Source organism: Staurois parvus, unplaced genomic scaffold (genome assembly GCF_062004578.1).
Source record: "Staurois parvus isolate SC_StPar_1 unplaced genomic scaffold, SC_StPar_1.0 ptg000122l, whole genome shotgun sequence".
NCBI lineage: Eukaryota > Metazoa > Chordata > Amphibia > Anura > Ranidae > Staurois > Staurois parvus.
The window spans coordinates 1,474,759-1,490,625 of NW_028317918.1; the positions used below are offsets into that span (position 1 = coordinate 1,474,759).

The 15,867-nt window shown below is 45.6% G+C and overlaps 1 protein-coding gene across 1 annotated transcript in view; it reads left to right on the plus strand.

Annotated features, from left to right (window-relative positions):
• The window catches only part of ADAD1 (adenosine deaminase domain containing 1), a 160,285-nt gene that overhangs the window by 119,576 nt on the left and 24,842 nt on the right, over positions 1-15,867 (plus strand). Inside the window, exon 10 of the mRNA XM_089672173.1 lies at positions 7,128-7,260. Within this exon, the coding sequence (XP_089528299.1) occupies positions 7,128-7,260 (133 nt within the window). The remainder of the gene's footprint in view (positions 1-7,127; positions 7,261-15,867) is intronic.

Consider the following 15,867-nt stretch of genomic DNA (forward strand, 5'->3'; position numbering starts at 1 on the left):
GTTTGGAGACCATTGCCTTAATGCATTCTCTGCATCAAGGTAAAAAAAAACCCTCCAATACCTCTCCCCCGTTTTTTAACACTTAATGGGCTCTCTATCAATCCAGTGTTTTGCCTGGATGCAGGCCCACTCTCCTTTTCTTCCTCTTCTCACAGGAGTCTCAGGCAGCAGCAGGAGCCATTGGCACTTCCTACGGCCAGTCAAATCCTATGGGAGGGAGTAGGGGCCATGGTGTGGGATGAGCTGTGCTATGTGTGTCTATAGATGGAGACAGCCAGGTATGGGAGTACTCCTGCACTGTTGCCCCCTCAGCACACAGCTTGGTGAGGGGGCACTTGCAAAAAAGGAGGAGCGAGGAACCAAAAAAGAGGCGGTAAGCCACTGCTCTATGCAATATCCTTGCGCACGACAGGTAAGTATGTATGTATATATATGTATATATACAGTTGCAAGAAAAAGTATGTGAACCTCTTGGGATTACGTGGAGTTTTGCAAGAATTGGGCATAAAATGTGCTCTGAACATCATCTAAGTCACAACAATAGAAGAACACAGTCTGCTGAACATAATACTACACAAACATTAGATGTTGCCATGGTTTAATTGCACATAACATGTAAACATTCACAGTGCAGGGAGGAAAAATTATGTGAACCTTTGGACTTAATAACTGGTTGACCTTCCTTTGGCAGCAATAACCTCAACCAAACGTTTCCTGTAGTGTCAGATCAGACCTGCACAACGATCTGGAGTCATTTTGGACCACTCCTCTTCACAAAACTGTTTCAGTGTAGCAATATTCTTGGGATGTCTGGTGTGAATCGCTCTCTTAAGGTCATGCCACAGCATTTCAATTGGGTTGAGATCAGGACTCTGACTGGGCCACTCCAGAAGGCGTATTCTGTGCTGTTGCAGCCATTGTTTTGTTGAATTACTTGTATGCTTTGGGTCATTGTCCTGTTGCATCACCCATCCTCTGCGGAGCTTCAGTTGGCGGACAGATGGTCGTACGTTTTCCTGCAAAATGTCTTGATAAACTCTGGAATTCATTTTCCCATCAATGACAACAATCCGTCCAGGCCCTGAGGCAGCAAAGCAGCCCCAAACCATGATGCTCCCTCCGCCATGTTTCACATTGGGGATGAGGTTTTGATGTTGGTGCGCTGTGCCTTTTTTTCTCCACACATAGTGTTGTGTGTTCTTCCCAAACAACTCAATCTTGGTGTCATCTGTCCACAGTATATTCTGCCAGTAGTGCTGTGGACACATCCAGGTGCTCTTTTGCAAACTTCAAACGTGCTGCAATCTTCTTTTTGGACAGCAATGGCTTCCTCCGTGGTGTCCTCCCATGTACTCCATTCTTGTTTAATGTTTTCCTTATTGTAGATGTGTGAACAAAAATGTTAGCATGTGCCAGAGATTTCTGTAGGTCTTTAGCTGACACTCTGGGATTCTTCTTTACCTCATGCAGCATTCTGCGCTGTGCTCTTGCAGTCATTTTTACAGGACGACCGCGCCTTGGGAGAGTAGCAACAGTGCTAAACTTTCTCCATTTGTAGACAGTCTGTCTTACCGTGGACACATGAACATCAAGGCTTTTGGAGATACTTTTGTAACCCTTTCCAGCTTCATGCAAGTCAACAATTCTTGATCATAGGTCTTCTGAGAGCTCTTTTCAGCGAGGCATGGTTCACATCAGACAGTGCTTCTTGAAACCAGTAAACCCAAAACAGGTGTGTGTTTTTTAAGGGCAGGACAGCTTTCAGCAACACATCCAATATCATCCCACTGATTGGAGTCAAGGTTGGCTCACTCCTGGCTCCAATTAGCTCTGGGAGAAGTCATTAAGCTAGGGCCTCACATACTTTTTCCTCCCTGCACTGTGAATGTTTACATGTTATGTGCAATTAAACCATGACAACATCTAATGTTTGTGTAGTATTATGTTCAGCAGACTGTGTTCTTCTATTGTTGTGACTTAGATGACGTTCAGAGCACATTTTATGCCCAATTCATGGAAAACTCCACATAATCCCAAGGGGTTCACATACTTTTTCTTGCAACTGTGTGTATATATATATATATATATATATATATAAATATAATTTTTTTTTTTTTTTTTAAACATGAGACTATAGTACTGGTTTAATGCTGTTTGACTCATTAGCTTTGCTCCTGTTCTCAGTACCTCTCTTATGCATTTGTTTCCTTGTCATATATGGTCTGCCCCAGCACTTGCCTGCCTCTCACATCTTCACTTATATGACTGCTCTATAGTCCTTTGTCCAGAGATCTCCCAGTATCTCTAATTCCCTGATGTTTACAATTAGGTGCATTCTAGTTCTTTATGCACTCCAGAAGGGGGGACCCTGACTTGTTAGCAGAGGCGGCAGATAATTTTTCACCACTTTCTGGACTCAGTGGTTGAATCAGTGCATTCTAGTCTCTGCTGTGTTTTTTTTTTTTTTTTATGCTATGCATCCCTACTTGCTGCTTCATGACGCAGATGGTTTTCCGTACAAAAATAAATAAAAAAACAGTGGGCGCTTAGAGGCTAAAGCAGCTAGCACAAAAAATTGACAGGTGGCAGTGCATATCAAAAAAGATTATATACATAAAGTGCATAAGATAAATTCATGAAGCAAGTGACATAAATACATCCAGATATTACAAAAATAGCATAAATAATGTGAAAGGTGTAAATATGAAAAAAGATATAATAATTTATAATGGTAAAGTAATCAAAGTGCCTATGCTAATAAGTCCAACAAATATCCCAAAAGTAAGGAAACATCCACTAAAGGTCTCCACTGATGGTGCATCCCAGTGCAGCAAATAATGCGTGATGCATCCACAGTGTAAATCCTCCACCACCATGCACTCACCAGAAAGCTAATGATCATTAGCCTAGCCAAACACTCCAGCCTCAAGGAACCTCCTCAGATCACTCTTCAATGAGGATGGCGTACAGCCAGAAGAGAGTCCTATTTAAGAAATGCTCACTGCATGGAGCCCAAGGTTATAGATCATAGTATTTATTTGCCAAATGGGTCAATCATTAAAATCAAACAAAAAACAAAATTCCACATGGAATAAACAAACGTGTGGCCGAACTTACAAAGATGGCTGTCGATCCATAACTTTGAAATGATGTGACGTCAGCACGTAAGACCGCACCCAGCGAGTTCCATGCAAACGCACATCCTCAGGGGATACACCTTTGACAGTTTTGCTTACACCACCTTGCAGCTTACAACCTCGGGGTAGTCCTCTCCTTCATTTTTAGGGAGGATTTCAAGGACTTTTTAAAATCCAACACATGGACCTAAGAATATCTATCTATCTATCTATCTATCTATCTATAGTAGTAACCAGCCTACTGGCTTGTTTCCTCTAGACATGTCACCAAGTCTAGCTTAGCAGTGTGACTGCTGCCTACTCTGTAGCTCTTAACACAATATGACAAGTTTTTAATCCCCATCTTTCCTTAATTCAGTGCAGTTTTTACATTGCTGAACTCACCACATCTTTTGGTGCTGTCTTTTTAGATCTTTACATTGTAGTACCATGGTGCATTGGAGAGCTTTTTCTTAAAAAGCTCCTGAACCAAATCTTTAACTATCGGCCTGGACAATGATGCTCTCTCTTCCCACTGCAGTTTACCCCGCACCCTTTTTGTGATTCACCCCTGACTTTGTACTGCTCAAGAATATATGGGTCTTATCCTCATATCATCATGTATATTTTGCTTTCTGTTTAGCACACCATGTTGTCTGTCACTGACATAATGTTCTTAAACATATTTGTCTTTGGCACATTTGGCTGGATTCGCATGAGAATTTCCCTCAGTTTTCTTGATGAACACCTTTGGGAAAGCCAGTGTCTGGTTTCTTCAGTCCAGGTAACTGTCACTGTACTCCTCGCTTTGTGTGGAGGTTAGCTCAGTTACATGAACTCCCCCTTTTCTACACAAGCCTTCCTGACCTACAGCCCTCAGACTCTGCCTTGAGTGTTCATATGTCCTCCCTATCCGTATCAAAGTCAGCTGTTTTACAAGCTGAGCAGTCTTTTTGCTCTTACAGCTTTAAAAAAATAAGCTTTGACACCAGCCAACTTATATGGCAACCTGATACTGGAAAAGGTTGCTTTACCTCTGTCGTCAGTACCCCCTTTATGTGCTTCTTTCCCTCCACATGTAATCTGTAGATAACTTGGCATTTGTCTGCCCATTTCCCCAAACATTATATGACTGCTCTATAGACTCTTGCCCTAGTATCTCTAATTCCCTGATATTCATGAGTTAGGCAACCTTTAGGTTGTGTGCTATTTCTTCTTAGGACGGGTGTCGGCAACCCGCGGCTCCAGAGCCGCATGCGGCTCTTTTTCATCTTTGCTGCGGCTCCAGAGCACACTGCCCACCAGGTGACAGGCAATAGGGTTTCAGTGGTCGGCAAGCCGCGGATCGCAAGCCACATGCGGCTCTTCTGTGTGCCGGGCGCCCGCTCCCCTCCCTCCTCTCGGGCGGCCGCCTCAAAAGTCAGGACTCTTTTAATCCGGCCCGCGGAGCGTGGAACATTGGCTGTCAGGATGTAGGCGGGGCAGCCAGGATGTAGGCAGGGCAGCGTGACGAACTCCTCCCACAGTCCGCCCTGAAGACCGGAACACAGCGCGGGAACACAGCGAGAGGAACGAGCGGAGCAAAGGTAAGTGAATTGAGACAATATGGGGGATGAATTACTATAGGGGGGATGAATTACTATGGGGGATGAATTACTATGGGGGATGAATTACTATGGGGGATGAATTACTATATGGGGGATGAATTACTATATGGGGGATGAATTACTATGGGGGATGAATTACTATATGGGGGATGAATTACTATAGGGGGGATGAATTACTATGGGGGATGAATTACTATATGGGGGATGAATTACTATAGGGGGGATGAATTACTATAGGGGGGATGAATTACTATAGGGGGGATGAATTACTATATGGGGGATGAATTACTACATGGGGGATGAATTACTACATGGGGGATGAATTACTACATGGGGGATGAATTACTACAGGGGGGATGAATTACTATATGGGGGATGAATTACTACATGGGGGATGAATTACTACATGGGGGATGAATTACTATATGGGGGGATGAATTACTATATGGGGGGATGAATTACTATATGGGGGGATGAATTACTATATGGGGGATGAATTACTACATGGGGGATGAATTACTACATGGGGGATGAATTACTACATGGGGGATGAATTACTATACGGCGTAGCTACTCAACGTGGTTCAGCTCCGCCTCGCCACGAGTACAGTGCCTGGTGACGTCAGGCCTCCTGTGTGCGAGGGGGAGGAGTGACAGAGCCGAAACCAGCGTGAGCTAGCGTTGCATGAGCGTGAAGAAGAACACAGCACTGCGCGGGAGTGAAGAACAAAAAAGGGTAAGTTAATTTAACGTTTTCTATGAAAAGTAGTTCTGAGGGGGGGTTAAAAAAATATTAATAGAAAAGTGACAATATAATAATATATTTATAATTTGGATTACATTGGGCCCTCATATTTACCGAAGGCTATGATTGTGATTATGACGATACACTGTGGCCCTGATTAACCCTTTGCTTACTGGGCCCTTAAACCCCCTTCATGACCAGAGCGCTTTTTGCGATTTGTCGCTGCGTCACTTTAACTAACAATTGCGTGATCGTGCGACGTTGTACCCAAACAAAATTGTCGTCCTTTTTTTCAAACAAATAGAGCTTTTTTTGGTGGTATTTGATCACCTCTGCGGTTTTTATTTTTTGCGCTATAAACCAAAAAAGAGCTACAATTTGTTTTAAATGTTGCAATGGTTTTGCGGCTCCCAGTCTTTTTTTTCCCTTCGGAAACGGGTCCAAGTGGCTCTTTATGTCTTAAAAGTTGCAGACCCCTGTCTTAGGAGATATGTAAGTAGCACCCCCTTACTTTGTATTCTGTTATTGTGAGACAGTTCTCAAGGGAACCCTATCCAAGGAATTGTTCTCATTCTTCATCCCGCAGCTTCCTCCATTGGACTCACAAGACACCTAGTCCATGGTACCTGGCAGGTCTTCATAGACCTTTGCTTATGCTTTTCATAACACTTTGGCTTTCCACTCTTTGCAAGAAGATGCACTTCTTTGTCGCTGTTGCAAGATTTTCTACCCCTCTGTAGCCTTTCTCAGGTTCAGGTGCCCCTTCCCATGCAGGGCCACCTTCTTGTGCTTACAGGAGCTACAGCCTTAAAAAGGGCCTCTGTAACAGCGGAACCTTTACCCCTAACAGCAGTAGGTCTGATTTGTACTCCTCCTGTGTTCTGCTTAGGGGGGCCACCCTCCTTTGTTTACGCTACAAATGAAGTGTCCTGGAAACAAGTTTTCCTGGGTCTCCTTTTTTTTTTTTTTATTATCTACTTCTGTGGGAATGTCATTCTTCCACCCTCTGCCTTGCCTTGGAGACAGCAACACTTACCATGTATTTTAAGGATAGAGCCAGGACCATCATCTATAGCTAGCTGCAAAGTGTTACCTTGCCAGCTGACCCCTCTTATGTTTCTCAAAGTCTGTGGGATTTCTCCCTCCTCCTCAATTCAGCTGGGTGGTTAGGGATTCTCACCTCAGGGAACACTTCTTTTCCTACCTGCACCCATTCCCACTAGAAGTGTGGGATCTTTGATTCTTTACCGCATCTAGCACTGTTCCTTCTCAAGGGTCACAGGACCACGTCCTCTACTCACCTTTTTAAAATCACTTCTTTAGAGTTTGTTGTTTTGAGCCTCTGCTGATTTCTGGTTTGACTACAAGGTACTTATGCCGTTGTATGTTTGCTCGGGTCCGTTGACCCTTCTTGTTCTTCCTGTAGGCCTGTTTCTGCAATTGTAGCTGTTTTGTTGCCCACCCCTGAAATTGTTAGAGGGCAGACCCAACAAAGCTTTTGCCAGTTTCCAATCACCTCAAGGTAACAGCATGTAACCCATGGTCTATGAATCGATTCCTGTGTCCCGTACCATACTCCCTACAGAATTTCAAAATTCCTCTTTTTTTTTTTTAATGTTAATTTTCTGTTAAATTCATTGCTAACATTGTCTTATGTAGTTCACCATTTAAAAGCGGATGCTCTATGGCAAGTCGTCTTTGCAAAGCTGCAATGTTAAGCCGGTTTAATTTGCTTGTAAAAGAATCGAGAAGAGAGGACATTGTTTGTGGCCTGACATATCATGAAGCAAAGGTAAAGAGCAATTTTATGAATTGCATTTAACTTTGATTTTAACGTGGTTGGTGATTTGCAATTAATGTGAAGTTGTTAGGATAGAAAAATGGTAGAATAATTTAATTTTTGGGTTTTGCCAGACTGCTCAATATTTAACTGACCAAACAGAGATGAAGATAACATCCTGAAGGTTCAACAACTGCTCCTCATATTGTAACCCTGGTAGTTTACCTTGAATTAAACCTGGACTGAGGAAGACCTATATGTTGGCTGCAATAGCGGACCTCCTGAGTATGAGGTTGTTGCTGTCATGCTAAATTTTTGGCTTCAGTACTTTTCAAGAGTCCTCACCCAGAATATGTAGATAGGACTGACTACACTGACTTATTTCTGAATTGCATGGTCTCCAAGTTTGTTCTCGATCAATAACTCGGAAAGTATTGCAGCCAGAAATAGCCAGGAAATTTGCATTTTCAGAGGAAGGGATGGCCTTCATATTTTTTTCAGGTTTAATTTAAAGAGACCCTGTCATCAAGTGAAAAAATGCAGGTTAAAGCACAGAAAAATAAAGTATTTTAATTGCCTATTTGCAGTGTTTTTCCTTTAAATTTTCTGGGAGTGTCTAATTACTGTTTGTGCTGGTCTAGCTGCTCCTCTCCTCATCTCCCTATATAACCTTTATGAAACTGCTGGGGTTAGAGGTGAAGAAAAATACTATAATGTGTCACTTGAATGAAAGTGATATTTAAACACACACTGCTTAATTTATATTATCCATCTCTATCCGTGTTTATGTATAATGGCACTGTATTTTTATTTAAAAGAAAAAAAAATCAACTTCTGGTTCCGTCGCCACATGTAGAACAGAGAGACAGCAGCTCTGACTGAGCAGTGTACAAATCCAGCTATTACACCCGGGGACTGCCTTAAATTAGTTCTCACCTTGCTCCTGCCACATCGCTTCACTGTATGGAGGGATACTTGATCTCGCATCGATACCGTCCTCCTCCGCAACAGCCTATAGAAACGGCCTCCTCTGCCACGTCAGAATCAAACATGGCTGATGGCATGGACACAGCACAACTCCGCGATCCAGCTCAACCCCTCGATGTGCCTGCATCTGGAGGTGAGGATCAGTATGATGCGATCACTCAGGCAGTGACAGCCTTATGATCTCCTACCATCACAGCTGAAGTCGACAGAGCAGTAGGCATAGATCAGCTGAGGAGAGAGAACAGGCTCAGAGACTTAATGAGGCAGAGAAAAGATCATCTGAAGTGGAGGATGAGGTACACCAGTTTCAACTTGCTACTCAGCAGACCGAACAGACCTAACGATCTACTAGAGAAAATAGATGATTTAGAAAATCGCTCCAGGAGGAGCAATCTTAGAATAATTGGACTTCCAGAATCATATAACTCAGGGTCCCTAATAGATCTTTGTGTGAACCGCAATCCACAGGCACTAGGGATCCCAGATAGATGCATAGTGGAACGTGCTCATTACCTGGGTACCCCATCTAATGAATGCAATACACCAAGACCTGTCATAGTACGGTTCTTGAATTATGTAGACAGAGTAGCTTTTCTACAATCTTTTCACAACTCGCGGTCTCTTCAGATAGATGGACATAAATTATTGGTCTTTGCAGATTACTCGGTTGAAGTAGTGCGCAAACGCAAATTGTTTCAACCCAGCTCTGTCTCAAAGGAATGTCAGATACACCCTGGCATATCCTGTGGTCTTGCGTCTACATACCACAAATGGCAGTTCGGTGCTACTTACTAATCCAGAAGAAGTTGAAAATTATCTCCAGTCAAATACAGCCATTCCACAAGGGTCTACAGCGTCTCAACATTTAAATGGCCCCAGGGATCAGTGCAGCCCCAGAGATGACCCACCAAAAAGACTATGATTCTCCAACAACTCTGGGCAGCCTAAACCTTGTTAAAGGAAAAGGATCCATGTACCAGCCCTACTCTACTAGCTAGAAAGCTTTACCAAGTCGGAGTCCCTCTCACACGTGATAATCTCAGGTTCCAATCATTGCACTATAAATGCCTTTTTATTATTCTATTTAATGTTATTGCAGTTCTATTACTACCTTATACAGCATATCTCATGCATTCTAAACTGTGAACATTAAATCTATGGCAAGTTCACACAGAGTGTGACACAATCCCTGCTCCAATGCATTCAGCTATAAGCTGTTCTAGTCCGTTTAACTGGATGCTCAGGTCATGGATACACTGTCAAAGGAGAAGATGTAACTTGGAAAAAAGCAAAGTCTCACTTTTTTACTGTTTAACGTTTGTGTTTGTTAATGCATTTATGCTGCCCTAATTGCTTTATCTCCCACTTATTCTCTAGAACAGCGGTTCTCAACCTGGGGGTCGCGACCCCTTTGGGGGTCGAACGACGCTTCCACAGGGGTCGCCTAAGACCATCGGAAAACACATATTTCCAATGGTCTTAGGAACCGAGACACCGCTCCTCGCCGCCGTCTCCAGGTGTGGGCGGGATGACATGCCGCCCCTGTCATCTGGACACACCTCGAGATCAATCCTCGCCTGTGATTGGCCGCCGGCACTGTAGCTCAGGAGAGGCACACAGGCGGCCAATCACCGGCAAAGAGGTGGAGCTTGGAGAGGAGGAGCCGAGCGGCACCGCGAAGATCGAGCGAGTGAAGAGGAGGAGAGCGGCCGGAGAAGGAAGACATCTGACAGGTAAGTGTTGGTACCATGGGAGAGGGAGGGAGCGAGCGAGCCCAGGTTGGAGCAGGGGTCTGCAAGGTAAGTATCATTGGTGTCAGTGGGAATAGTGCCCCATCATTGGTGTCACTAATACCAATGATGGGGCACTATTCCTCCCACTGACACCAACGATGGGACACTATTCCTCCCACTGACACCAATGATGGGGCACTATTCCTCCCACTGACACCAACAATGGGACACTATTCCTCCCACTGACACCAACGATGGGACACTATTCCCCCCACTGACACCAACGATGGGGCACGATTCCTCCCCCCACTGACACCAACGATGGGGCACGATTCCTCCCCCCACTGACACCAACGATGGGGCACGATTCCTCCCCCCACTGACACCAACGATGGGGCACGATTCCTCCCCCCACTGACACCAACGATGGGGCACGATTCCTCCCCCCACTGACACCAACGATGGGGCACGATTCCTCCCCCCACTGACACCAACGATGGGGCACGATTCCTCCCCCCACTGACACCAACGATGGGGCACGATTCCTCCCCCCACTGACACCAACGATGGGGCACGATTCCTCCCCCCACTGACACCAACGATGGGGCACGATTCCTCCCCCCACTGACACCAACGATGGGGCACGATTCCTCCCCCCACTGACACCAACGATGGGGCACGATTCCTCCCCCCACTGACACCAACGATGGGGCACGATTCCTCCCCCCACTGACACCAACGATGGGGCACGATTCCTCCCCCCACTGACACCAACGATGGGGCACGATTCCTCCCCCCACTGACACCAACGATGGGGCACGATTCCTCCCCCCACTGACACCAAGGATGGGGCACGATTCCTCCCCCCACTGACACCAACGATGGGGCACGATTCCTCCCCCCACTGACACCAACGATGGGGCACGATTCCTCCCCCCACTGACACCAACGATGGGGCACGATTCCTCCCCCCACTGACACCAACGATGGGGCACGATTCCTCCCCCCACTGACACCAACGATGGGGCACGATTCCTCCCCCCACTGACACCAACGATGGGGCACGATTCCTCCCCCCACTGACACCAACGATGGGGCACGATTCCTCCCCCCACTGACACCAAGGATGGGGCACGATTCCTCCCCCCACTGACACCAAGGATGGGGCACGATTCCTCCCCCCACTGACACCAAGGATGGGGCACGATTCCTCCCCCCACTGACACCAAGGATGGGGCACGATTCCTCCCCCCACTGACACCAAGGATGGGGCACGATTCCTCCCCCCACTGACACCAAGGATGGGGCACGATTCCTCCCCCCACTGACACCAAGGATGGGGCACGATTCCTCCCCCCACTGACACCAAGGATGGGGCACTATTCCTCCCCCCACTGACACCAAGGATGGGGCACTATTCCTCCCCCCACTGACACCAAGGATGGGGCACTATTCCTCCCCCCACTGACACCAAGGATGGGGCACTATTCCTCCCCCCACTGACACCAAGGATGGGGCACTATTCCTCCCCCCACTGACACCAAGGATGGGGCACTATTCCTCCCCCCACTGACACCAAGGATGGGGCACTATTCCTCCCCCCACTGACACCAAGGATGGGGCACTATTCCTCCCCCCACTGACACCAAGGATGGGGCACTATTCCTCCCCCCACTGACACCAAGGATGGGGCACTATTCCTCCCCCCACTGACACCAAGGATGGGGCACTATTCCTCCCCCCACTGACACCAAGGATGGGGCACTATTCCTCCCCCCACTGACACCAAGGATGGGGCACTATTCCTCCCCCCACTGACACCAAGGATGGGGCACTATTCCTCCCCCCACTGACACCACGGATGGGGCACTATTCCTCCCCCCACTGACACCAAGGATGGGGCAGTATTCCTCCCCCCACTGACACCAAGGATGGGGCACTATTCCTCCTCCCACTTATACCAATGATGGGGCACTATTCCTCCCACTGATACCAATGATGGGACACTATTCCCCCCCACTGATACCAATGATGGGGCACTATTCCCCCCCACTGATACCAATGACGGGGCACTATTCCTCCCACTGACACCAATGACGGGGCACTATTCCTCCCACTGACACCAATGACGGGGCACTATTCCTCCCACTGACACCAATGAAGGGGGCACTATTCCTCCCACTGACACCAATGACGGGGCACTATTCCTCCTACTGCAAAATTACAGTTATGAAGTAGCAACGAAAATAATTTTATGGTTGGGGGTCACCACAACATGAGGAACTGTATTAAGGGGTCGCGGCGTTAGAAAGGTTGAGAACCACTGCTCTAGAAACTATCAATTTATATAAACACGTCCTGATTACTTGACTAGGCCCCTTATCACATTTCTTATTTCCAAGTCTGCCACTTCCATTACCAAATATCTTGGACACCTTCTCCTGCTCTTATGTTCCATTACCATGATGCGAATCACCTCGTTAAAGGGCTACGTTCCCTGGCCAAACATATGAAGGTGCTGCAGCATGTGAAACGTATCCATACGGACCTAGCGTTGTTACAGAAAATTACCTGAAGTAGACTTTTCCCTGTGGGTAAGACAGATTTGTGGTTCATCCTCAGTTAAACAGAAAGCTGGAGTGCTGATTCTCCTCCATAAAAACTTAGCTTGTCAAGTGCTATCACACACCAGTGATGGAGAGGGTCTCATTTCAACAATTCATCTCCAATTCCCCACTCAAGATTACAAATGTATACGCCCACCTTAGGCCATTCCCATTTGATTGGGGGAGTTTTCAATGCTGTAATGAATGTATCACAAGACAGGTCGACAGGCAAACCATCTAATAAAATAAACTTATATATAAAATCTATATATAAAATCGAGCGCAGTGTATAGGTGTAAGTACGGTAGCTGCTTGCACAAAAAGGCACCTCGGGAACCTCCAAAGTAATTGATAAAGAATGAGAGTGCAGCGCTAACCCAAATAGCGATTAAACATATGATAGACCACATATGATAGTGGATCGGTAAAATGTCAGTGTAAGTTCATCAGATGTGCTGAAAATGCATACAGTCTCCAATATGTAAAGAACCAAAAGTAGTGACTTTCAGAAATGATAATAGCCAAATAATGCACTAACCAGATAGCGCATATTAAAGCGCATGGAGCATTTAAGACCTGCCCCTGGTGCTCAGCCACTGTATCACTGGAGCCAGGAGATGTCATCTATAGGGTGACCTCTAGATGTCATCTATCCGGATGGAAGCTGAGTCCAGCCACTGTATTAGAGGATCAGGCGGATGTCATCTATAGGGCGACCACTAGATGTCATTCGTTCCAGGAGGAGCTGTGTCATGGATCCAGGGATGTCACTTGCAGATGTGTCCTTTGCTAAGCACAGCCCCAGGACCTTCAGAATTACAGGCTCCCCAGAAATAAAGAGCCCGTGGAAAAAGGCCTCAAATAGTGTGATATCGTTTATTAAAGTAGGTAAATAATCAGAAAAGAACTTACTAACAACGGTTCAGCTGCTCATACACGGCCAGACCAGAGGTACATGTACACAGGATATAAATAGAAGTGCCAAGCTATTTATATCCTGTGTACATGTACCTCTGGTCTGGCCGTGTATGAGCAGCTGAACCGTTGTTAGTAAGTTCTTTTCTGATTATTTACCGCTGGTGGACACCCTGGAATGTATGGTCAGTAACTTCTTTTGAAAATCTTTTTATGTACCCCACACCAACCAACCCTGAATAAAGGTACCTTAAGCAGTATCACGCTATGTGGTTTCTCATTGGGCACTCTGTGTGAGTGCTATCATTCGCAGTGCCCATCTGGAGGAACCATGACCCTGGTGGTAATACCTGGTAGCAGTTTCTGGTGACCTTGCCTCTGTGGAACCGGAATGGTGATCTGTGGGTAACCCGATCCGAGATTTGATGACCGATCTATGGCCTGGTGACGCAGGATTATATATTGCGTATTTTAAACGCACATCTGGTGAGTGCGTTTTTCACCTATTTGTGTGGTTTGCACCTATTATCACACCTTGGATCAGGACGTCCACTCACCTGGAATTAGGATCTCTCCATGATCCGCACCATCATATTGAACTTTTTAATATTTATTGATCACCATCAGAGTGACATCATGCATGCGCATAAGTTTGCACTAGCATATTGTGTGTATTAATCGTGTACTATTATTTAGCGCTGCACCATCTTATCTGGATATACATGGCAGATATTATACCCTCACTCATTCACCCTGCCCAAGCAGGTTTCACCAAGGACTGCTCTGCCTCCTCTAACATCAGGAAGGTATTATCTGTGCTGGATCGTGCGAGAACTTTTCCCTCTGAAGACTTGGCGATTAGTCACTTTAGATGCTGAAAAAGCCTTTGACAGTGCAAGTTTCCAATGGCTTCATATGGTCCATCAGAGATTTGGCTTCTTCGGTTCTTTCATGCACCTCATTACCAATATGTATGCCACCCCATCAGCAAGAATTGTAGGAGCTGGGACGTACAGTATATCTGACCCCATCGCATTGCACAAGGGAACAAGACAAGGTTGCCCACTGTCCCCTCTTTTGTTCAACCTGGCATTAGAACCCTTATCTTGTTGTATGCTCTCTCACTCCTCTTTACTTGGAGTAAAGATAGGTAGCCACAGTCTCAGTTTGGCATTATTTGCGGATGATATCCTAATATCTACGTTTCACCCATCAGACATAAAAAGTATCGGAAATATTTACTATATTTGCCAAGTTTTTCCTCTCTACAATGCTGGACCTCCTCCTTGGGGACACTCTTCTCTTTTTCCGATATCTAAGGGCTCTATAAAATATTGGAGTATAAGAATAGGCAAAAAACCTTCTTCCCTTTATTACTTAAACTATCTTCCTTTAATTGGGAAAATTGTGAGAGTGTTGGAGGCATGGATGGATCTCCCGCTCTCGCTTTTCTGCTTCTCGCTCTCGATGCCACCTATTTAAGATAGTTAGCTTTGCATGACTACTGTACCCCCAACAAACAATTCCATTATTAATTCGACATAAAGATCTTCAAACCCTTAACAAGGCCCTCTCAGCCTTTTCTTTGGCGAGGTAAAATACCCCGAATCGCCATCACCAAGCTGCATCTCGCGAGGGGGGTTAACCTCTCTAATAAATTGTATAACTTTGCATGTCCATTACACATATGCTTAGATTGGATCTCACAATCCTCCTAGATATACCAACTTTGATCTTGAGGCTCACATGATACACCTCTACAACCTAACTGGACTCCTACACAGTAAACTACAGAACATTCCTCAACCTTTCCAACAAAACCACCTAATATGGGACACCATCATTGCATGGAGAGAGATCAGGTCAAAATTGGGCCTCTCCCCACACGACTCCAGCTGTCTCCCTATCCATGGAAACCCGGTTTTCCCACTTGCCTCACAGTACAAGGCTTTTCACAAATTGTTAACCTTAGATTTGACCTGCGCGGCCTCATTGTCTGACATTCCTTCAGGCACACTTAACCCCTTTGCAATATTGGCTGAGGTTCATCAACTGCCCTTACATCACTTTCTCCACGTCCAACAATTTGCAGGCTATGCCAACTAGGTCTGTCCACAAAAATCTAAACTATTTCAAACTTCTCTAATCACTATCATATTTCAAAAACCGTTCAAGATCTCTTACATCTATCACCCCTTGAGCGTTAGTTTAAGTACGTCACTTCAATCTTCCTCTGCTCGATCCTGGGGAAAAGATATCCTCAACGAACATCGTTGACACTATCTTACAAGGATACAACAAAACCTGCTCTATAGCCACTGCCGAAATATGGCGAGAGAGACAATTCAAGATTATGCATAGGGCATACATTCCTTTTG